The sequence below is a fragment of the Stegastes partitus genome, unplaced genomic scaffold (assembly GCF_000690725.1).
Source record: "Stegastes partitus isolate 25-593 unplaced genomic scaffold, Stegastes_partitus-1.0.2 Scaffold281, whole genome shotgun sequence".
Taxonomy (NCBI): Eukaryota; Metazoa; Chordata; class Actinopteri; family Pomacentridae; genus Stegastes; species Stegastes partitus.
In genome coordinates, this window is record NW_007578012.1 from 572,287 (window position 1) to 594,992 (window position 22,706).

The 22,706-nt window shown below is 43.0% G+C and overlaps 3 protein-coding genes across 3 annotated transcripts in view; 2 read left to right on the plus strand and 1 right to left on the minus strand.

Annotated features, from left to right (window-relative positions):
* Positions 1-3,204, minus strand: part of bysl (bystin-like) — a 7,936-nt gene extending 4,732 nt beyond the window's left edge. The window contains exons 1-5 of the mRNA XM_008282704.1: positions 2,807-3,204; positions 1,487-1,643; positions 1,216-1,354; positions 624-757; positions 355-515 (exon numbers count right to left, since the gene is read on the minus strand). Of these exons, the coding sequence (XP_008280926.1) occupies positions 355-515; positions 624-757; positions 1,216-1,354; positions 1,487-1,643; positions 2,807-3,080 (865 nt within the window). The 5' untranslated portion in view covers positions 3,081-3,204. The remainder of the gene's footprint in view (positions 1-354; positions 516-623; positions 758-1,215; positions 1,355-1,486; positions 1,644-2,806) is intronic.
* Positions 3,205-3,377: 173 nt separating this feature from the next.
* Positions 3,378-9,746, plus strand: med20 (mediator complex subunit 20). Its single transcript, XM_008282706.1, has 4 exons — positions 3,378-3,440; positions 3,673-3,818; positions 9,003-9,256; positions 9,346-9,746. The coding sequence occupies exons 1-4, from the start codon at positions 3,427-3,429 to the stop codon at positions 9,565-9,567; spliced, it is 636 nt and encodes a 211-aa protein (XP_008280928.1). The 5' UTR covers positions 3,378-3,426; the 3' UTR covers positions 9,568-9,746.
* A 1,748-nt stretch (positions 9,747-11,494) lies between these two features.
* On the plus strand, positions 11,495-19,422 carry usp49 (ubiquitin specific peptidase 49). Its single transcript, XM_008282707.1, has 7 exons — positions 11,495-11,589; positions 13,302-13,423; positions 13,598-15,069; positions 16,063-16,270; positions 17,226-17,334; positions 17,501-17,706; positions 17,793-19,422. Exons 3-7 carry the CDS (start codon positions 13,663-13,665, stop codon positions 17,894-17,896), a joined length of 2,034 nt encoding a protein of 677 aa, XP_008280929.1. The 5' UTR covers positions 11,495-11,589; positions 13,302-13,423; positions 13,598-13,662; the 3' UTR covers positions 17,897-19,422.
* Positions 19,423-22,706: the final 3,284 nt, after the last annotated feature.

Below are 22,706 nucleotides of genomic sequence, written 5' to 3' on the forward strand. Positions count from 1 at the left end.
ATAGCGTAACACAAACTCACTGCCTTTAGTGCACATGGACTGATCATCTTTCATGTTGTGCACAGTCAAGAAAACCCTGAATCTAAGATAGTTATTTTACATTCAGTTCACCAGCATGGTTGTTATAATCTGCAGAGGCTTCACAGTAACCATGCTTTTAACATGGAACTGAGATTTGTCCAAAATATAATAAGAAATAAGACGTATTGTTGAAATAAGTTGTTGCCAGGCGTGTTTGTTTGACTGAGCTGCCTGTTTCCTTCGCTCTGTACTGAACACACCCACAACGTTGGCATCAATCTTTAAAAAAAAAGGAAATAAATATTCTTTGAAAGTGTTGCGTTTCAGTCTCACCTTTAAACCACGCTCCTGGCTTGAACAGGGCCTTCTTTAGGGCGCTGTAGAGATGAAAGTTGAGTCGCTTGTACTCTGCGATATCGTCCCGTACTCGAGGCAGCAGCACCAAGTTGTAAAACCGCTGGGCCATTCGCTCTTTCAGATTGGAGGAGAAGATTCTGTACGGAAAAAACATTTACTTGTAACATGTTGTGGGGTCTGCAGTAAATTATGACAATTCTGCCCACGCATGATCATCAATCCAACTCAGTCAGCTGGGAAATCACCTCGTTGCTTGGTACATGGCAGCTGCAGTCCAGGTCTCAGGCTCAGTCAAATACAAAACCTGCTCCCAGTTTGCGAGCGCCGGTATGATTTTAAAAGCCTTTGGTAGTTTACCGCTGCGATATTTTGACAGAACCTGCAGCATAAGAAGAGAAATGACAAGTCAGCCACTGAAACATGGACACCTTCTGCAGCCAGCTACATGGTGGATTAAATAAAGAGAAAAAAAACATCATTAAATATGGTTTTGGTCACTAAGAGCAACTACAAGAACTTCTACTAGCCTCTGCAAACAAGTCAACATAACTCTTCCAGAATATACTTCCTAATGTGGTGTATTTACGAGGGTGGTGTCTGACATGTTGCTCCCATTAAGTAATGAGCTGGGTTGATATCTGCCGTTTGTGGAGTCGACAGCAAATTATTCAAGTGATTTTGATGCTAATTCATCCATTCAGCGACTTCTTGTGACAAATATCAGCATTACTTTTGCTTCCCTATCCATTATTTCCATGTTTTCCTTTTTATTTTTATACCCATATGTCATTGTGTTTTATGTTCACTGTCTGATCTTTACATTTCCAGACCGCTCACCTTATTGACACCTCGGTACACTTCTATGACTCTCGGATCCAGCTGTGGCATCGGATGCCCCGATACCTCTGACAACACCGTTCCTACTTCAGTCTGCTTCTCTGTGATCTTCTCCATGATAATGTCAGCTAAGGTTCGTCTACGAGAACCAAAAACAGAAAACACAGCTAGATATGTAAAAAAAAAAAAAAGAAAAAAAGAAAAAGAAATTGACTTCCTAGTGAATGCAATTTAAGATCATCTCCCACAGCTAGGGCAAAAATGTAGTTACCTCACTGGTGGGTTTTTGTTCATAAACATCTCAATGGCCTTCTCATCGTCAGGGTCGACGGTAATTTCGGTGTCGCACTCAACATCGTCGTCAGCAGCACCTGCTTGTCCCAGCGCCGGCCACTCATCGTCTGAGTCGGCATCCTGAGACTCAGGCCCTAAAGTTTGATTACAAGACAAACAAGGTCCATTAGACAATCACAATGAACTGTTTAGGATGTAGACTGCACAGTTATGTGATGTTTCTGGATTAGGTCAATCATCTGAAATGCCTGAAAGGTCCCATATTGTTTCCCTTGTTAGTAAATTAACTAAGATCTCACATATCCCAAGAACGTGTCTTTTAATTATTCACTGCAAATGACTGCATAACCCCTGGTTTTAGTCCTGTTCAAAACTAGCCTCCCTTAGCCAGCCCATTCTGAAGTACATGTTTCTCTGGCTGTGACTTCGGCTTGTTTATTTTTCTGTAAACCAGTAGCGATGGGTGGAATTGTTGTAGAGGAACATTTGCATGCAGGGAGATGAGCAACGTCATTAAAACAGATAGTCCAACGAAAAAGAAAAAAAAAACAACCTAGAACTTGCCGCACCATCAACATCCTCTGCAATTTAAAAAAATATATATATCAGTGTGGTAGGTTAACTGCCAAGAGGTGGTTGTTAATACTGTCCAGAGTGAAGTGGATTTTGAAAATGACAACAGGCGGATAGCAGAGGGAGAGGAGAAAGGAGCAGCCAGTGGCAGGCTTGTAGCTGTAGCCTGCATCTGGTTCATCAGACCAGTTCTAAACAGGCTATTTCAGTGTCTGTAGCTTTAAACGCAGCCGAGATGCTGGAAGTGCATGAGGACTCTTGTGTACACTTTAGCAGCCAACAGCAGAACATCTGATGTGCCTTCCCCATGGTGAAGACTTTTCAGAGTTAGTAATAGTAGCTCATGTTTTTCAGACATACAAAACACAGAGAAATAAATCTCCCCCTTATGGGAGCTTTGTTTAACAGCCTAAACATGTACACTTCAATAGGTTTTTGTTTCAACAACTGTCCTTAGAACAAATATTCCTCATTTACTTTTATTCGGTTTAATAAAATCTAGTTTTATCCATTTTTACTGAAACTCCTCGGATTACCAAGACCAGGATGACAGAGAATCTACACACACAAACTCTAGTTTCGCTCACCAATTGTAACCATCAATAACTGAGCTTATACAGAGTTAAGAGCGGAGTCTGATGAGGCTACTCCTGCTACACCAGACTCTATTCAAATATCTGTCAATTTAAGGATGTTTGTGTCCAACATAAACCCTCAGCATTACCCAGAACAGTGACCGGGGCTTTCTTCTTCTCCGGTGCCAGCCCATATTCCGTCTGCAGCTCCTCTTGTTGAATTCGGGCCTGTTGTAAGATTTTACGGGACAGACGTTCGTCCACGTACGTGTCCTCGTTTTCTGCCCGGCTGTCTCTGCTCTTCATCCGGCCTCTGGCTCGGACCGTGTCCGCCTGTAAGATCTGGTCTGCCAGCGCCACCGCTCCTCCGCCGCCGCTCTTCTCTCCTCCTCCTCCGCCTTTAGACCGTTTTACTTTGGGCATTGCGGCAGTTTGACGGACGCTGTGACTGTGAAGTGCTGTTTTTTTGTTGGCATGTAAAGTCCAAACTTTAAAGCCACCGTAAACAGTCACGGCTTCAACACGTGCAGCTGTCCGGCGCACAGGAAGTGACGAAAAACGCGTCACGGAACGTCTAATTTTCTTTAATTTAAAAAACAGGATTTTTTGTTTTATTTTTATGATGCTGTTCATAGGGGCGTTTATATGAATATCTCGTATTAATAATTGTGAAAAATATCTCTTGACAGTTTTCATTTTCCTACATGTTCATTTATGAACCGGAAGTAGTTTAACACAAAGCTGCACCGTAAGTGGAGGCAAAACATCAATGGGAGTCACTTGGTAAGATGGTTACCTATAAATTTAGCTGTATATGTTTATTTTAAACATTTTTTTAAAACCCTAATTCCTTTATTTCCTTGTAGTGTCGCCCAGCCGCTGTACGTGTTGTTGTTTTATTCACACGCTGCTCTGCTACTGAGGCAGCAGCGCTCATAACGTTGTATGACCACCAGAAGCAGATGATTTTTGGCTTCTATCTGATTTATTTCTTCTGTCTTTCTGTGTCCTGCAGCGTGTGCCAGGTGCCTGTGGCGGAGGGGAAGAGTGTGCAGCAGACGGTGGACCTCCTGCACAAGAAGCTGGAGCAGCTGGGTGCTGTGAAGCAGGGCAGCTTCTGTGTGGACTGTGAGACGTACCATGCCACAGGAAATGTCAGCGGTAATATTCAATTACCTACTTTTCCTTTAAGCGCCGTAATTGACTTACTCATTCTACCAGATTGTCTGAGAACATTGGGAGAGAATGGATCGTTTGCATAATCATTGTCGCGGTACCATCACTCTCACCCTCATTATCAGTGTGTGAATTCCACCCTGGCTTTCAGAGGACCTCACTTTAACCCTTTTCTTACAGGGACTACATATTACTGTCTCCATCAGTCTTTAAAAGTGGCTTTGTTGTGTCGTTCAGTCATAGATCGCCTTTATGTCAGTGTACATCATGGCTTCGTTGAAACACACCCACCGTAGTAAACAGAACACTGTGGTGCAGGATTTCTCATTCCATCTCATATCATTACATTTTTAGAACAATTTCCACTTTCCAATTGTCTAGCATAATATGGGGATACTTATAACAATTTTAGTTAAATGGTAGCTTCAAATACCTTCCAAGATAGGATTTATTTTTATTTTGTTTAAATTTCACCCAGTTTGAAACACCTAAACTCTGATATACTTGGATTAGCCATGCTAGGTTAGGAAAATATCACAATTCGACTTCTGCATTAGCATTGTTTTGGTAATGTGTGCCCTAAGGTGGCGCTCACCCTGCCCAACGTGCATCACAGGTCCACCAGTGTGTTATAATCACCTGATTCCCCGTCGTGTTCAGGAGCTGTGTGTCGTATTTACATCACAATCTCAGACAGTCTCTGGTCTGCTCGTCTTGTATTCTGAACACGGTGGTCTTGCACAGTGTCTTCTGAGAACAGGGAAATGAAGCTGCTCACAAAGAAAAACCTTATCAAAGCTGTCTTGGGCTGGATGTTTCTTATATATTATAAATTTGAACCTTCTGATTATTTGCCATCGTTATTTTGAGCTTCTATAATTAAATATTTCCACATGCATATTAAACATAGGTAAGCACATTGTTCAGATGGCCTAAATGCTTAAACATCCATCATCTATCCACCGCTTAATCCTCACTAGGGTCATGGGGGGCTGGAGCCTATCCCAGCTGACTCAGGGTGAAGGCAGGTTCACCTGGACAGGTAACCAGTCTATCACAGGGCTACACTTAGAGACAGACAACCAAGCACACTCACATTCACACCTACGGACAATTTACAATCACCAATTAACCTCAACATGTTTCTGGACTGTGGGAGGAAGCCGGAGAACCCGGAGAGAACCCACGCTGCACGGGGAGAACATGGAGACTCCTCACAGAAAGATCCCAGGGCGTCCTAACTGGGGATCTTCTAGCTGCGAGGCGACGGTGGTAACCACCGCTCCACTGTGCAGCCCCCGACGAAACCAAGTGATGTATAATAGAATAGAGCAACAACAAAAAAAATGCATATAATAATAATAATGCATACTAATAAACAAAAGAATAATCTAATACCCAGCTTAGTAACTTCTCAGAATAACTAATAGTCTAGTTTATTTATAATTTCCCTAAACAGTGAAAACTCTGTCCCTGTGTGATGATAGTCTAACTACAACTGTACCATCAGTAAAATAAAAATATCCCAACAGCCGTGATGAAGCTCAACCTGACGACAGTCGCTATGTGACATGTGGCTGGACTGTAGCTGATACACCGTGACTCCGTGTGACAGCTCATCTGGTGAAGTAAAGCACTCACTGTATCATTAATCTGAGCCGTTAGTCTCTGTTGTCACCACAGTGAAGGTTTATTTTTATGGACATTTTAGTTTGTAACAGAATTGCCACCACGTCTGTTGTGGAAATCTAAGCAGGATGGTCATTCAGACATGAAGCCAACATGTTCAGTTGCCGTCAGATTAACAGAAAGGACTGAATGTCTGGGGCTTTCTCCAGCTTTCCATGGTCAGAATGGACAGATACAACATTGTTAAACTCTTTATCAGGCTTTTATTTATAATTATTCTAATAGCAGCCTAAATATATAAATAAGAAACCGGATTCCAGAGTGTGTCTGCACCACCGAGGAATGAAGAGCAGTGAGAGGAGAAAGACTCTGTGTGTTTCAGTAATAAGTGAACAGTACGCTGAGTGAAGTTCAGCGCTGATGGCAAGACCATCATGCCGGCTGGTGTTCTGCCAGATCTGATCGTCTGCCAAAAACTGATCTGTGGCAGCCATGCATATCCTTATGGGTTTGCCTTATTTCACCTGCCCTCTGTCCCAGATTATAACCAGTCCAGTTGTTTTTAACAGGTTGAAATAGCCTGAAAGAACCAGCTCAACTCATTTAATGCAGTTTATTTTTTTTACTATAATGTTAATAATGCATCAAGATGACTTGATTTAAGTCATGAGGGTTCTTTCTAAAGATTATAACCCACAGAAACAATTCAGAACAGATGATTTATGTTTTATATATTAAAAAAAACATCCATAAATTCTGTTAAAGTCTAAACAAAGATGTCAGACACACTTAACACATACGGCCTAAGCGTTAGAAACTGTAATTATCCTAAATGTCGTGCCTGATTATGCAATAAACTGCAAACAGTTTCACAATTACAGTTCTTTGGCTATGAGAAATGTAATATACAATTATGTGTATTTGCATGCTATGCCTGTTTGATGCAGACAGAAGCAGCTGCAGATGTATTTCAGCTGAGCGATGCAGCTTTAACATGAGGGGCACAATCTGTTTCTGGTACAACAGTGGCATCTTTATTCAAGTGAATGACTCATTCTCATGCATCATACACCAATAATAACCAAATTTTCTGCATGGAGAATAAATAGCACGGTGTCGGCGCTTGCCAGGGAGGCTCAGCTGGTTTAAAATCAGAGGGGTTTGTAGGCCGGGGAAACGCTTGGGCTCTTGGTCGTGTTCCTCGAGCTTTTCCTGAGCACGTTTTGCAGCGTGATAGGATGCAGAACTGGTCACAGATGAAGAAACACAGGAAAATGTATAAAGATGAATATTTTCATACCGTTGGCTGTGTTTCTGTGCAGCTAATTATTTCCCTTTTAGTTTTTTTTTTTCTCTTGCACTTTGACGGATGTTGTTTATATTTATGAATATCTGCAGAACGGTCGTGGCATTCATGCCGCCAAGACTACAGTTTTCCATCAGACCATTACTCCAAACGTTGGGCAGTCAACATTTCAGTTATACAGCCTGTTGTTTTTTTTGTGTGTTATGTATATACCCATCAGATTCTTGGAGAAAACATCTCCTCTGATAAACGTACCATTTTCTAAAGTTAGTTTACTTCCTATTTACATATTTATTTAACCTATGAATCTATTTTACGATGCACATTGTGTGGGCTCTTGGTCGTATTCCTCGAGCTTTCCTCGAGCACTTTTTGCAGCGTGATGGGATGCAGTCCTGCTGGGGGAGGCTGTTGCCAGGAGGGCTGGTTTCGGTCTGCAACGCTGTTTGGGCGGGTTATGCTTCTCAAAGTAACAGCACATGAATGCCAGAGGCTGAGGTGGTTTTAATGTTGTGGCTCATTGGTCCAGCTCCAAAAACTCAGACTCCATTTCTTGTAATGCAGCTCAGTAGTGGTATTCTTTAGACAGTTCGTAATGCAGACTTTCTCTTTATTAAATTTCAACTGCAATCTGAAATGATTCTGATGCTACAGTTTATTTCCTCCTGTGAAAGCCCCATTCAGAGCCACGGAAAATGTTTAATTCTCCTGTTAAAAATAGAATCACCACCAGGTATCATAACCAGGACTGCTCAGACTAAGCACATTTACTTTAAATAGTGTTTCCATTTAATGTTGCGTTCATTCTACTTAACTTTGGAGGAAATCGTTGTCGTTTCTCTTCCACTACATTTATTTGAGAGCTTTACTTACTTTTAGGATGAAGCTTTTACACTGTGGATAACATGACAAACTTTTAAAACACAACACTTAGTTAAAGATTAAACCAGTGGCTTCTAGCTTTTTAAATTTCTTACAAAAAGCGGTGTGTGTGTTCGAGGTCACATTTGAGACGTCTCAGATTATTCACAGCTCCACCAAAGAGTGAATTTGCCCTCAAGAAGTGTGCAAAGATGCAAAATCTTACCAAGAAAAAAATCCAAAAATATTTTAAAAGTCACACATTTGTGAATGAGAAGTCTGTTTTTTTCTTCTTATCACTCTCATTTATCATCTGATGAGTCCTTACATGTATCTGCTGCCCCTGTTTATAAAACTGGATATAAAGAAGTTCACATAAGTCCACCTCCAACAGTAACAAGCTGCCGACACACTGATGCTTCACTATTAATAATCTAATTATGTCACAGGACCAGAGAACCAGTACTTTTAATTGTCATACTTTAATTACATTTTGCTGCTCATACTGATGTACTTTTACTTAAGTTGGAATTCTCATGTAGGACTTTTCCTTGTAATCAAGTATATTAATTCTTTTACTCAACTATCAGTAAACCTGTTATTATTACAGATGTGGAACAAGAACCACTTAAACTATTCAGAAATGTAGATGGCAGCATATATGAGTGTAAAAAAAACAGCAAAATAAATGATCTCTCACTGTTTGATAGTATTACTGGAGGTAATACTCATATTAGAGATGCACGATATATCAGCGACCACATCGGTATCGGCCGATATTAGCGTTTTTTCCCGTATATCGGTATCGGTCCGATAAAAAAATGTAGCCGATGTGGAAAGCCGATGATTGTCTGACATCAGCGCCTTCGTCTCTACGTTTGATGTTGCTGCTATTTCACAGATGTTTTTACTTAAATGGTCCTGGACTTAAATATGTTTAAATATGTTTTGCTTTTGTTGCGTAATAAAGAAGACTATGTAGTCTAATCTGGGCTTCTTCTGAATAGTTTTCTCACAGTGCTTACTTATTCTCATTTTTTGGTGTGAACAAAACCTGAATATCGACATCGGTAATATCAGTTATCGGCGATATCAGAAATCTTAATATCGGTATCGGCCAGAAATTTTAATATCTGTCATCACAAATTTAAATGTAACTTTACGATTCCAAAGATTGTTAGAACGCTGCTGGTTAATTTGTGGAGTTCATTGAGGTTTAACAGTCTGTTCTCTTGACTAACTAGTATCTAAGCAGGATAAGTGGGATAAAAAAAAACTACAATATTTCCTTTTTGTTAAAGCGTCTCACAAAGCTGAACTACTGCATCACGGCTCTTCTTGTCTGCTTCATACGTGTCGTCTGTCCGTTGCAGGTCAGCCCTCCAAGCTCTTGTACGTGATGCACAACTCTGAAACGCCGCTGAGCTGCCTGGCTCTGTTTGAAGGCGGACCCTGCCTGATCGCCGATGCAAACTTCGACGTCCTCATGGTGAAACTGAAGAGTCACTTCCAGAATGCGAAGGGACACAAGGTGGAGTGTCGCGGCTCGAGATACCGCTACTGCGACTTCTTGATAAAAGTCGGCACCGTGACGATGAGCTCCAGCGCCAGAGGGATCTCGGTTGAGGTGTGTGCACATGGTTGGATGTTGTTGGCGAGGGCGGGGGGACACACTGACACTCTGCGCCGGCTTTAACTCCCGCTGTGTTTCCTCAGGTGGAGTACTGCCCCTGTGTGGTTCCAGGGGACTGCTGGAACCTCATGAAGGAGTTCATGCAGTCCTTCCTCAGCAACAGCGTCCCTGAACTGCCATCTGTGTTTGCTGCCAAGCCTGAGGGGCTTTTTGCACCAGCAGACTGCGTTGACACAATGACTCAGTACTTAGAGCTGTTTAACAAGCTCCGCAAACTGCAAATCCCTGGTAGTAACGTGCGCTGAGCTGGCAGTGGAGAGGTCGGTTTTTTTATGTTTGTTTTCTGGTCCTGTGGATCAGAGCGATATCCAGGTGTGTTTGAAATCCTCGGGTTTATTTTTCCATTCGTGGGGCTTTAACTGTACATTATAGACGCCTCCTTGATGAGTGTATTTGGTATTAAAGACACGTAGCTGAGAACAGATGTGATGACCATTTTATATTCGCACCTACATGAAGCGGTGGGGTTGTAAACTTAACAGACATTATAACAGGCACATAAGATAAGATAAACTTTGTTGATCCCTCACTGGGGGAATTTACAAATGATTATCTAACAGTAAAATTACACCAAGATTCTTTATTTTTTTGGTATCTGTTAATAGATTTTCAGTATTATTTGGTGGCTCACAGGGGTCTCGAACTCCGGTCCTTGAGGGCCGCAATCCTGCAAGTTTTAGATGTTTCCTTCTTCCAACACACCTGAATTAAATGATCAGCTCATCATCAAGCTCTGCAGAAGCCTGATAACAATCCTGATCATTTCAATCAGGTGTGTTGGAAGAAGGAAACCTCTAAAACTTGCAGGATTGCGGCCCTCAAGGACCGGAGTTCGAGACCCCTGAGTTAATACATTTAAACCAAGTTCACACAAGCGTCTCTACGCAGAAACATGAGGGTCACAGTGAGAACTCAAGCACATCTTTAAATGAACTTGGATAATTAATCAGATGTTTCAGTGACGTTTCAAACAGAAACCTCAAAAAAAAATGTAAAATGCTGGCCTCTATCAAGGGTACAACAGTAAATAAAACTGAGCAGGAGTTTTTATGATTCTCCAACATTTTATAGACAAAATCTGTAAAAACTTCATGTGCAGATTAATGAAACTAGCTGCAGCCCCAATCAGCACTTTTACTGTCAGTAGATTTATTTCATGGCAGATTTTAACTTGTTTCTGGACTAAAGTGCAGGAAGCATGAAGAACGATCTGGTTTCTGTTCCCAGAAAAGCAGGTTAACATACGGCACACAGAAGACATAGCAGAGCAAGACACGCTCAGGTGTTAGGCCAACATTAAGGATGCTTTTCTTCTATTCAGGTGTCCCAATAGGTGGCTCAGTGAATTCAGCCACTGTTTATTTGCTTTTCCTTCTGTCAGAATGTGAAACGGATGTGTGATGCCACCCAGCAGGAGCAACGAGAGACACATCGATCAAACATAAACTCCACAAGTGGAAATACAGGTTAATAAAATGTAGTTATGCACAAACATAATGCATAAAAGCAGCCATTCTGCATGATGAACACGTTCCCCTGCTTCTGAATTGAACTGCTTTTGCTGTTTCAGCTTAAGAAAGATCAGTTTGATGAATAAAAGATGTAAAAAAAAATGTGCTTCTACAAACTGCTTATTGCTGCCTCAGAGATTCTTTCATCACCTTATTTGACTTTTATTGTCAACAAGTGTTCAGAAATGTGTTTCCGTTGTGTAAAAAAACCATCACTCGCAGCACTTTTTTGGGAGACGTGAGAGTCAGAAGTCTTTCCAGAACCACTGCATGTTTTCCAGACAGCAGCTTGGCACCAGTGTCACCTCCGATTAACTTGAATTACAGTCATTTGCAGCGACACTGAGGCCAAGTTGAGATGCTGTGAGGACTCCCTCCGCATGACTGTGTGCTGAAAAGCTGCACATCCCCCCCTCCGACTGCATTTTATCAGATTATCACAAAGCGGCGGACACATGGCGCACACGGGGTTTCACGGGGACACCGGGGTCAGAGGCTCCCGGGCGGCGATCCTCTGCGCCCGGTCTGCAGTCCAGCCTCGGTTATTGTTCCATGTGGCCTCGGTGGGTGGACGGACGGACGGTCCATCCTGCTGCCTGTTGTTCAGTCCCTCCGCCAATGAGAGCCCGGCTGCCGCTCAGTCCCAGTCCAATGAGAGCAGCAGGGTCTGGGCTCGGATCGAGAGTTGGGTTGTTCAATCTGTGAGGAGGACAACAAGCAGCTCCGAGTGTACCGGATGGATGGATGTTGGCGATGGTAACGTTACCCAGCTTTTCCATTATCAGATGTTACGAACGTGGTAACGACCACCGCTGAGGCCCGGCGTTCTCGTCGCCACATTTCCGCCACCGGCTGAATGTCACCGGGGAGTTTTTAAACGATGAACGGCGCGGTTCGCTAGCGAGCTAAAGCCGCACAGCGTTAGTTAACGTTAGCGTTTGGTTAACTTCGATTGTCCTCAGCAAAACGCGTTAGCCGCGCAGCTAGCGCTAGCCACTGTGGCAAGCTAATAACACAAATGTTAGCTGCTCGGTGCCAAATGAATCACCTGTGTTCAACTAAGTGCGTTATTCGGGGAGGCACGGCGGAGGGCTGAGCACCGCCGACCCCGAGCACCGCCGCCGTAGCTAGCGGTTAGCGGCTAACTTAGTGCTCGCTGGGTTGCCTCAGAGCAACAAAGTTGTTGGATGTTCCTGGAGAGTGGCTCTCTGACTGTTCTTTGTTCTGGCTCAACACGGTGATGGAGGGGTAGCCTAGCATGGCGTGAAGAGCCAGCCCGTCTGAGACACACAGCGGCGTCCCCACCGCGGACCGACAACCGGGGAGATATTTGAACATTTGTGATTATCGGCGGCAGATGCGATAGTAGACGGTTAACATGCAGCGGCGATAGCACAACATCACACACCGCGATGTGGGCACGCAGCTGACGAGAAACCAGTTGCGCCGAGCTGAGAGTTGCTGGTGTCATGGCTTTTTATTAAGATGTTTGCAAAAGTAGTGCAGAATTTACACAAAGGAGGAGGAAAAAAAAAATCAAGAAGAAGAAGAAGAATGGTGTGGCACAGCGCTGGTGCTGGTGAGCTACACAATTACATGGATTAAGCTCCTAATTTAAATGGACACACAGCCGATCCCTTCATGTCAACGTTTGTGCCTCTAAGTTTGGCTGTTTGACTGCTTTCACAGTCGCCTCTGAGGGAAAAGGCTCCATGTGTGGTGTTTATAATGAGAGGATGACTTCACCAGCACACCCACAAAAATCACATTATTTACTAATTGGGGGAAAAAACCAGAGCTCCATAACAGTAATATTTTATTTTTATTGTCAATTATTTGCACTGTTTCCATCTGACTCCAGTTTAATTCTGTAGCTCAGTATTGCACACAGAGTCTCTGAAGTCAAAGGAAAACCCCTAAAACACCTTTAACCACCTGAAGAGAGACACCATGCCTACACCTGCCTCATTTATTATCGTTATCTCTTCTGTCACTGGAGCTCTTTTGTGCAAACCGTGCACCTAACCAGTCACACTGATTCTGTTCATATACTAAAGAGCTTCCTGAGGATCCATGCAGATGCCAGCATGCTGATGTTTTGGGGCTGATTATTATTATTATGATTATTTGCCTATTTTGTTCCATGCATATCTACAATCAAAAGCAAAATCATTCCAACTGTGATTCCCCGTCTTGTTAAAAAATTGTTTAAAAAAATCGCCGTCACATTGAGTTTTGAGGGTCTGATGTTGTTTTTAATAAATCTGCTGACGATATCAGATTGTCCAAACTCTTGGTGAAGTTCACCTCAGTCGATACCTTCTTGTTTTTTTGTTTTAAGTGTGTGATATTGACAGCTTCCTGAAAATATGTGTGAGACTCTGTTTGTATTGTAAAGTGTTATTTTGTGCATCATCAGTGACTGTTTTTGGTGTTATTCTGACGCAGCTCTCCTCCCTGTTCCTCAGACTCTTCCTGTCGGTGCCGTGGTGACAGCGGGCATGGCTGATCAAGCTGAATGTTGCTGTTGAGTTATCTGCAGATGTTGTGATGTATTGTCCCAAACCCAATCAAGCAAATAATTTTTGCAGTTAGTATATTTATTTTTTAACATTTTCTGTCACTTTCTGTGCAGTACAGTGTGTGAACGCTCATTAATTTGAATAATTCAGACTGACATTAACGTACACTATAATAAACAAAGCATCAGCCTGTCACTATTCATCATCCTCCTTTTTTTCTTTTCTTGTCGTTTTCACCTCAGAATGAGTTGCTGCTTGGCTGCAGGACGTGTGTCCTATCACTGAGGCCACATGTGCATCTGGAGAGATGGATCGTTGTAAGCACGTGGGACGTCTTCGTCTGGGCCAGGACCATTCCATCCTCAATCCGCAGAAATGGCACTGTGTGGACTGCAGCACCACCGATTCAGTGTGGGCCTGCCTCAAGTGCTCCCACGTGGCCTGTGGACGTTTCATGGAGGAGCACTCACTCAAACACTTTCAGGAGTCACACCACCCACTGGCTATGGAGGTGCGTGAGCTGGATGTCTTCTGCTTTGCCTGTGGAGACTATGTACTCAATGATAATGCAGAGGGTGACCTCAAACTCCTCAGAGGGGCACTCTCTACTGTTCGGAGCCCAGGTAGGCGTTCCCTACGCTCTTCAACTGGGGGGGAGTGCACCCCCTGGGTTGGGGAAGGTGGACCGCAGCCTGCCATGCAGCTGGCCTTGCGCCACAGGAGAAAAGCACTCCTCGGAAAGATGCTTCAGATGTGGATCAGCAAACATCAGGAGCTTCAGAATCAGCGGAAAGAGAAACTTGAGGAAGCTAGAAGACAAAAGAAAGAGGTAAAAAGGAGACTCATGGAAGAGCTTGGCAATGTTCCTCCCAGAAAGAGTGCTAGGCTTCTTACTCAGGCGCCACGTTCAACCATCACACTCATTCCTCGCAAATTTCGCGACCCTCCAGAACGCCTACCTCCACCTCCCAAGAAGCCTTCCCTCCTGACCCTGTCCCGCAAAGCTCCTCAGAATGGCAGAGCTGCCAAACTGAGGAGATACTACTCCACACATGCGGTGACGCGCCGGAGACTCGCTCCAGGTGTCACTGGTCTGCGCAACTTGGGGAACACATGCTACATGAACTCAATATTGCAAGTGCTGAGCCACCTGCAGAAATTCAGGGAGTGTTTTCTCACTTTGGACCTGTGTGAGACTGAGGAGCTGCTGGCCAAGACCAATCACTCCCAGGGGATGAAGGGGGTGACGGGAGGTGTAGTTAACAGCGGTAACACAGCGCTGTCAGGGTGCCCTCTTGGACGCATGGGGAAGGCGGGTTGTTGGAATTTGCCTGTGGGCAAAAAGGAAAGTGTCCCGCCTGCTCCACAGGCTTCAGAGTTGGTCCAGCCCAAGGAGCCTCGCTGCTCCACCCGCCAGCAGATGTCTCTGTGCCATGAGTTGCATACACTTTTCAGGGTCATGTGGTCAGGCCGGTGGTCGTTGGTGTCTCCCTTTGCCATGCTGCACTCTGTGTGGAACCTCATCCCAGCTTTTCGCGGTTACGACCAGCAGGACGCCCAGGAGTTCTTGTGTGAGCTGCTGGACAAGGTGCAGCAGGAGCTGGACACAGAGGGGTCCAAGCGGCGGATAGTCATCCCCATCACAAAGAGGAAGCTATCCAAGCAAGTGCTAAAGGTTCTCAACACCATCTTTCATGGGCAGCTACTCAGCCAGGTGAGACTCACATCATTCATGTGCAGAGATCATTTGTGGTTATCTTGGCTCAGATTATAGCAAGAATCATGATTACAAATGCAGCCCTTGTGACAAACATTGTTCCGTTTGTTGTGTTTTTTCTTCCTAACCGATGCATGACGGCTTTTCTTGCTGCTCCTTTCTACACTCTTGTCCCAAACCTGCTTTGAAAGTCATACAGTCACAGAGTGAGGCCAAACAGCTTGAAAACAACACATGGCTGCTCCTCCTCAGGAATTAGATGTGATTGTAGACAAAGAAGTCACTTTGAGTGTCTCCCAAAAAGAGGATTTCATGATGCTACATCCATGATAACCAAAAAGTGTGTTCCATGATGTGCTGGAGGACATGTCTCTGTTTACTCGTATTGATTATTTTTAGGGCCAAATGGTTCGGTCGCACACCACACCAGCTAAAATGCTAAATCCAAACCAGCTGGACCTTTGCTGCCTGTTACTCCCCTGTTCTCTTTCCCCACATCCAGTATCTTAATGAGGCCCAAAAAATGGCAAAAAAAGCTCTACGATTTCTCCACCCTGCAACCAAACCTGCATTTTGATTTTTAAACTATTCCTATACTCGATTGTGGGAAAGTTTAGTTATTGTGTTTATTTCATTGTGTTGTCACTTAAAGGTGAAGTATTCTCATCCAATACGCTCTCTGTCAAATGTAGTGAAGTAGATGCAGAGTGCTGACCGTCAAAAAACATCTGGTGTTCGTACACAGTAAATGTAAATGATAGACAAATAAAGTGTCTTGGACTGATCCAGCCAACACGACTGCAGCGTGTCCTGTTCATGTGTTTATGGACGGGTCAGGGGGAAGTAGACGCAGAAGTGGGCGCAAGATGGACCAAGCTGCTGTCGACAGTCTTTCTCCAGAATCACAGACTCACGCCTTTAATTTCTAAATTAAAATCAAGAAACATCACAATAACCTCTCATCCTTCTCTTCCTCTCCTTGTGCTTTAGGTGACGTGTCTGTCCTGTAAGCACAAGTCTAACACAGTAGAGCCATTCTGGGATTTGTCTCTGGAGTTTCCGGAGCGATATCACAGCATAGACAAAGGCTCAGGCTCTTCGGCTTACCAGCGTAGCTGCACCCTCACCGAGATGCTGTCCAAGTTTACAGAGATGGAGGCTCTTGAAGGCAGCATCTACGCCTGCAACCACTGCAACAGTCAGTACCGAGTTCATACAACACAAACACGAGACGGCTTTTCATGTCTTATCTGTTAAGATTTGCCTTCTGAAGCTTGAGCTGGATAAATCAGGATTAAGTCGGGATATCTGGGTGTGTGCCCATAAGTTAACAACAGTTCTGTGTTATGAAGCCTTACGTCGTGATTTTAAGGAAATTTGACTGAATGGAAAATACATGGAAGCACACACACGTCCAAACAGAACGACAAATTTTATATTCATGTTTTTTAAAAATGTCGTCAGGATTCTGCGTTTTTATTCAGTTTTTGCTCGTGGGACAACACTTCTGTGAGCAATGTTTTGATTTGTTCACAAGCGTGTCCAGCTCTCATGGTCTTACAAGACACCAGTAAAGCAGCGTTGCAACAATACATCCAAAACCCACATTATCCCGTCGCTCTGTCCTTAAACAAAACATGTCGCCTTCTGTCCCAGGCCTGACATGAAAACAGTTCCCCTTCTCAAACAGAACTCCAGTTTTTCATGATCGTCCAACCAGAAGAAATCAGCAGAAGCAGAGGACATAGTGGCCCTCTTACATCTTCATTTACAGGACAGGAAAACATAAAGCGAACCTCATTCTCAACTTCACCTAAATCACACAGCAAACAGCACCTGTCCTCCTCTGGAGTAGCAGCAAACCTCCTAGTTTCAACGGCTGATCCAGATCCTAACTGTGCACACAGCGATCTGTCTTCTGCTTCAATTATACGTCACATATGCTTCCACACTGTATCTGTTCTTTATAAGACAGTAAGCTCTTAGTTTATACCAACGATATGTGAGTCTGCAGCGACTCGGAGGCCATACAGCGTGTTGACCTGTCTGCATGGTAGGAAACTGTGTCGCCTGTGCCCCAACACAGAGCCCCACGTCAGTCGTTTTAATTCGTCTGTGGATTAATTCACCTTCTCACCGTTTCATGCTTTCAGAAAGAAGACGGAAATCATCCCACAAACCCTTAGTTCTGTCAGAAGCCCGTAAGCAGCTTCTGATCTACCGTTTACCTCAGGTTCTACGGCTGCACCTCAAACGCTTCAGGCAAGTTCCTCTGATTTTCTCACTCTGTATTAATTTCAAATTCTCTCTGCATTTGAATCAACTGGAGGATCCCTGTAGTATGGGGGTTTTTTCTGGTGCAGGAGTGTTTTTATGTGAGGAGGCCTGTGAATTCTCGTAACACTAACCCGCCCCTGTTGCATGGCAGATGGTCGGGGCGGAACCATAGGGAGAAAATCGGCGTCCATGTGGCCTTTGACCAGGTTCTGAACATCAAACCATACTGCTGCACAGGCTCAGGTCACTCTGTCCACAGGGGAGGCTACACCTACGATCTGTCCGCTGTAGTTATGCATCACGGCAAAGGCTTCGGCTCAGGGCACTACACCGCATACTGCTACAACACAGAAGGAGGTGAGCGGGAGGCCGCACTCGGTTTCACATCAGCCCCGTGGTTTTCACTTTGTGTCTCTAACATCCTGGTTTCCTGTCGCCCTCAGGTTTCTGGGTCCACTGTAATGACTCTGAGATGAAGGTTTGCAGCGTGGAGGAGGTGTGCAACACTCAGGCCTATATTCTCTTCTATACCCAGAGGTCTGCCTAGGTACCTCTCGCTGTGATGTTGACCTGTACACGGCAACTTAGGGCTGCATTTATGAAAACGTTCTCTGATGTTTTCCCAGATGTCATTAAACGATCACTTTGAAATGATTTGCTAAAAAAAGATGGCAATGAGGGCAGTGGGACAGCCGCAGTCGTGAGTCAAGGTGAGAATTTTAGCAGCATAATCCAGACGAGGGTACCAGCGGTAGTCGTGTTACTGTGCTTAGTAGGAGGCAGGCGTGAATAGTGAGGAAGACAACTCTGGATTATGTTTGACACACTGAAAGAAAAACAAAGTAGAAATCAAAAACCTTTTCATAAATGAGGCCACAGGTTTCTGAGCCTGTGGGTCCAGCATATCGGTTTATGGCCTGAAGACTGTGGCAGCGGCGGGTTCCCCAGTCGGTCCTGCTGAACACCAAGTTGTGTGTCCGTGTTTTTAAAACAACAATCAGGCTCCTGTGTGTGTTGAGTCTGGGACCAACCAGGCGCTCTCCTGAGACAGCATTTTACAATGAAGGGCGGATTCTGGAGTTTGGGGCGTTTAGTCACGGTAACGTCGACGATGTGCTTCTTATACGTAACTGTACATTTGATCTCGGTGCACTAAGTCCTGTAAGAGGCGTCATCGCAGAGGACGCTCGTGATTAAAGTCCAAACTCCACGGCGCCTCCTGTTCAGCTTTTTTAATTATTGTGAAATGTCAGTTATGGAAACTTTTACTACTCATCCCTGTGTCATTTGTACTTCATCATGTCCTCTCCTCAAATGTACTGCTGTGACTGGATACTGTGTCTTAGGCTCAAGGCTCTCAGTGAACATGACTAGATTTATGTTTTTAGTTTCTTTTGTAGTCATTCTGTTTTAGTTCCATGACAAGAAGCAAAAAGTATGAGTTTCAGACACTTGATTGATGACGAGTGATGGAAAGCTGCACTTTTGAGGAGGGGCTGTTGCTGTTGGTCCTATCTTTGGCTCCTGTAACTTCTTGAAACGGCAGCTCCTCCGGTGGTTTTTAACGGTTCGGCCCGGCCCGTCTGAGACTCTGCGCCTCTGCGTAACCTGCAGCAGGTGAGAAACGAGTGAAAGGGCAGACTGCGATACTGAAGAATGTGTTTTTGGGAAACTTGGGGTACCCATTTTGAGTTGAGCACCTGAAAGCAATATATTGTACATCTTGCATCTTGACAGGAAATTAAGATAAAATCAGGAATTCTTCTGCTTGTTATACAATGTTTTTTTCTACTCTGCTGTTTCTATCAAGGTCTTTAGAATTTGCTAGGTAATCAAGAAAACCTGTTGTGTTTGATACGAGTCAAATGCAACATACATTTGTGAACTCTATGTGAAAGTTGGAACAATCTAATGACGATGAATGTCTTACTTTTCAGCGGTCAGGTGTGGCCATGCCACCGGCTCTGATCCCCTTGAGTTCTGTCTTGTACTGTAAGAATACCTGTCATAAATGTAATGGTCATATGGGTTTTGCCTGACAGTAATTATTAAAAAGACAAAACAAATTTGAAACCGTCTCTGTCTTGTACTCATTGCAGATTATCTGTCGTTTTAGTGTCGCCTCAAACAAGGACGGTTCATTCAGCCTTTCAATATGAGCATTTTCACAAATTTAGAGTCAGCCGAGACCGATATAGTAAATTAGAACTGAAATAATCCACAGGATTAGCAGATGGACGCGCAGCGGATCTGAGATCTGCTGTTAATTCTGCCCCTCTAATGCTTTCTTAAAGATTTTAAAGCCAGAGCAAATGTAATCTGCTCCAGATAAAGATGCTGCTGATAGTCGGCGGTGGAAGAAATTGATCCTTAAGTAAAACTACTCGTACCACACTATGACGATATGCAGCTATAAGAAAGACTGCTTCATTTAAAATCTGAAGCATTTAAGTATCATCAGTAAAAGTGCTCATTGTGCAGTTGAATGGTTTCTATCAGTGTATTATCATATATTTAAAAAATACTGTGTTGAGGAGTAAAACGTTCTCAGACTGTAAAGGAACGTTTAATCCTGATATTTATGACAAACGTTCAAAATCGACTCGTTCTGAGATGAACGAGACGAGTATGAAACTGAAGCAGTAATAAAAAGTAGAAAAAAGTCCTGTGTTGTAGTGGAGTAGAAGTACACATTAAACGGATATACTTCAGTACAGGGACGTCGTATTTGAGTCACGGTATTTGAGTTAATGTGCTTAGTTGAGGGTAAAAAAAAATGTATTTTATTTATTTGTTTTTCACCAGATTCAGGTCCCTGCATCCTCAGTGACAGTTTTCATTTTCCAGTCCTGACCTGAACGCATCATATTTAGCAGCATCTGGAACAAACACAAACAACAAGGAATCCTTTGTCAGATATGGATTATGGATGGCGTTTGCTGTTGAGCCACAGGACTGCCGGAGACTTTGGAGAGAAGAAATAAATGATTAGGAATGAAAAGCTGTCTTAAGCCTGCAGCCTTGTTTGATCGCTTCACTCCGGAGTTGTGCTGCTGCAGCTTGTGGCGGCTCATGTTAGCAATGTTTAGGTAAATAAATACTGCATTATATAATTACAGCATTGGAGCTGAATGAAACGCTCAACAGCACAGAGGAGAGAAGCAGCTGAAGTTACACAATGCAGTGAAAACTTCACTTTGAAATCAGAACATTGGAGTGTTTTAGTGGCACTGGGCCTCGAAACTAAATGATTTGTGTTTAAAGAAAGTGCATCAGTGAGCATTTCCACATGTCGTTTTTAAACCGTGAGATGTTGCATTAATGACTGGCATCACAAATAGAAATAGGAACAAAGGATATTTATTAATAGGCGAGCGTTCTAAAAATATTCCCAAAATGGATGGAAAACGATTTCCCTAAATGGAAAACAAAAGTTCAAGCATGAGATGAACTCATACAGCTGATGCTCTGTTACACCAGAACCTACACGCCTCAAAGATATCTGCAAGAATTATTGCTCTTATAATAATAATAATAATTATAACTTTACGGCTGATGCACTTTCTTCAAACACAAGTATTAGAAACGCTGTGGGCATGATGGGAGCTGAAACACAATAAAACAAGTCTTCAGCCTGGTCAACGGGTCCTTCACGACTCCAAATAAAAAACTATTGTATGATTAATGCATATAATTATATAGCATTAGCTGTACTCGTATTCAACTTGTGTCTGTTTCAAAGAGCAGTTTTGCTAAAGTCAGAAGTCATGCTGATCAGTACTGATGATGATTTTCATGTTTGTTATAATCAGTTATCTGTTTTATAAATATGATGAGACCTTTAAGCAATAATTCTATTTCAGCACACTCTTTAAAAAAACATATAAAACTGCTATAGAATATAACCTAATCTGTTAATAACAGATAACCCTCTGAGCCCCTCAACCTGCCAGTGGGTTCCACCGTTTATCAGAGTGGAGGAATTTCTGGATTGTCAACTTTCTGACAGTCCTTGAACACATCAGACGTAGTTATCTGATGTGTGGTCCAGCTGGGAAAATTAATCAAGTCTAATCTTAAAATTGTGATATTTCATCAAAACCACATCGTTCTACACGCCTCATTTAACAGTTAAATAAAAATACGCTGTGCAGTAACCAGATTCTGTAAAACAAAATAAAATCTGTGCTCGATGGCGCAACTGAGAAGACCAACAGTCATGAGACTTTTCAGATGAGCTGCAGGCTGTGTTTATACAGAGCAGAGAATATGGACACAGATCAGAAAGATTAAGAGGAAAATAAAATATGATCACAAAAAAATAAAAGCAGCACGGCTAAAAAATAAAAAAACGGGAGCAAGTTGTTGGACGGTACATTCATCATGCTGAAATATCTTTGTAGTAACTGTAAGAATCAGTAAAAGAGTTAAATATCTGCAGTATGTGTTCAGAGTAACGCTTCATGCTTTATAATGCAGCAGTAATAAAAACAGATTTGGCTGTGAACAATATGTGCTTGTTCTTTCTAGCTGGCAGTAATGCAGTTATAATGTTGGCAATCAATTAATTAATACATCAATAATAAATTGATTTGGTCCAGATCCTCTGCAGCAAATAAGTGTCTGGGGATTTTCACACCCCGGCCTTATTAATGGCCTTAATCTGACCTATATGAAGAGTTTATTAACTATTGATAAAGCCATTAGTTGCAACTCGTATATCTCTGTTGACGGATGCATTTTAAAATCATGCTTCTACGTCTTAAGTTACCGTCTTCAAAGTCGTTAAAAGGTCAAGAATAATAAGGATGTAACCGAGATCAGCCTAATATATGAAATCATTTATTTCTTACATCGTTTAATAAAACAGCAATAATTATTTTTTGCAAACTGGATATAAACCTCGACATGCCAGTTAGTTTGACACTGTGGATAGTAGCAGTTCTACAGTAAGTGGTAACGAAAGAGCATCTATGGACAGAAAAAAGTTGTACGTCGTCGGAGCGTTGTGGTGAATTTCAGCGAGAGAGTTCTTTTTCTAAAACTGTTCATTCAATCGTAAGAAGAAGAAAAAAAAAGACTAAAAGAAAGAATCTAAAAGCACTGCTTCAACACCAGAACAGGATGTGAAACAAACCAGGAATGACACCGAGCGGAGATACGACATGTCTGCACTGTATATCTGACAACAAAATGGCAGTTATAGAAGATTCATTTTGTCATTCATGAAATGTTAACTCATGCCAGCTAGATGCATCCCAGTGCACATATGAGGACATGCATGAGCACATAACATTCATGAAAAACCCCCTTTTCCCCCTTCAATATACTATAGCTTCAACATGAAGATTACAGCA

Bases quoted from the DNA above. Each gene is read 5' to 3' on its own strand.
- med20 (XM_008282706.1), top strand. The intron at 3,819-9,002 runs GTAATATTCAAT...TGTCCGTTGCAG, and splicing joins TGCCACAGGAAATGTCAGCG to GTCAGCCCTCCAAGCTCTTG. The intron at 9,257-9,345 runs GTGTGTGCACAT...GTGTTTCCTCAG, and splicing joins CCAGAGGGATCTCGGTTGAG to GTGGAGTACTGCCCCTGTGT.
- usp49 (XM_008282707.1), top strand. From the start codon at position 13,663: ATGGATCGTTGTAAGCACGTGGGACGTCTTCGTCTGGGCCAGGACCAT. The intron at 17,335-17,500 runs GCAAGTTCCTCT...GTTGCATGGCAG, and splicing joins CTGCACCTCAAACGCTTCAG to ATGGTCGGGGCGGAACCATA. The intron at 17,707-17,792 runs GTGAGCGGGAGG...TGTCGCCCTCAG, and splicing joins CTGCTACAACACAGAAGGAG to GTTTCTGGGTCCACTGTAAT.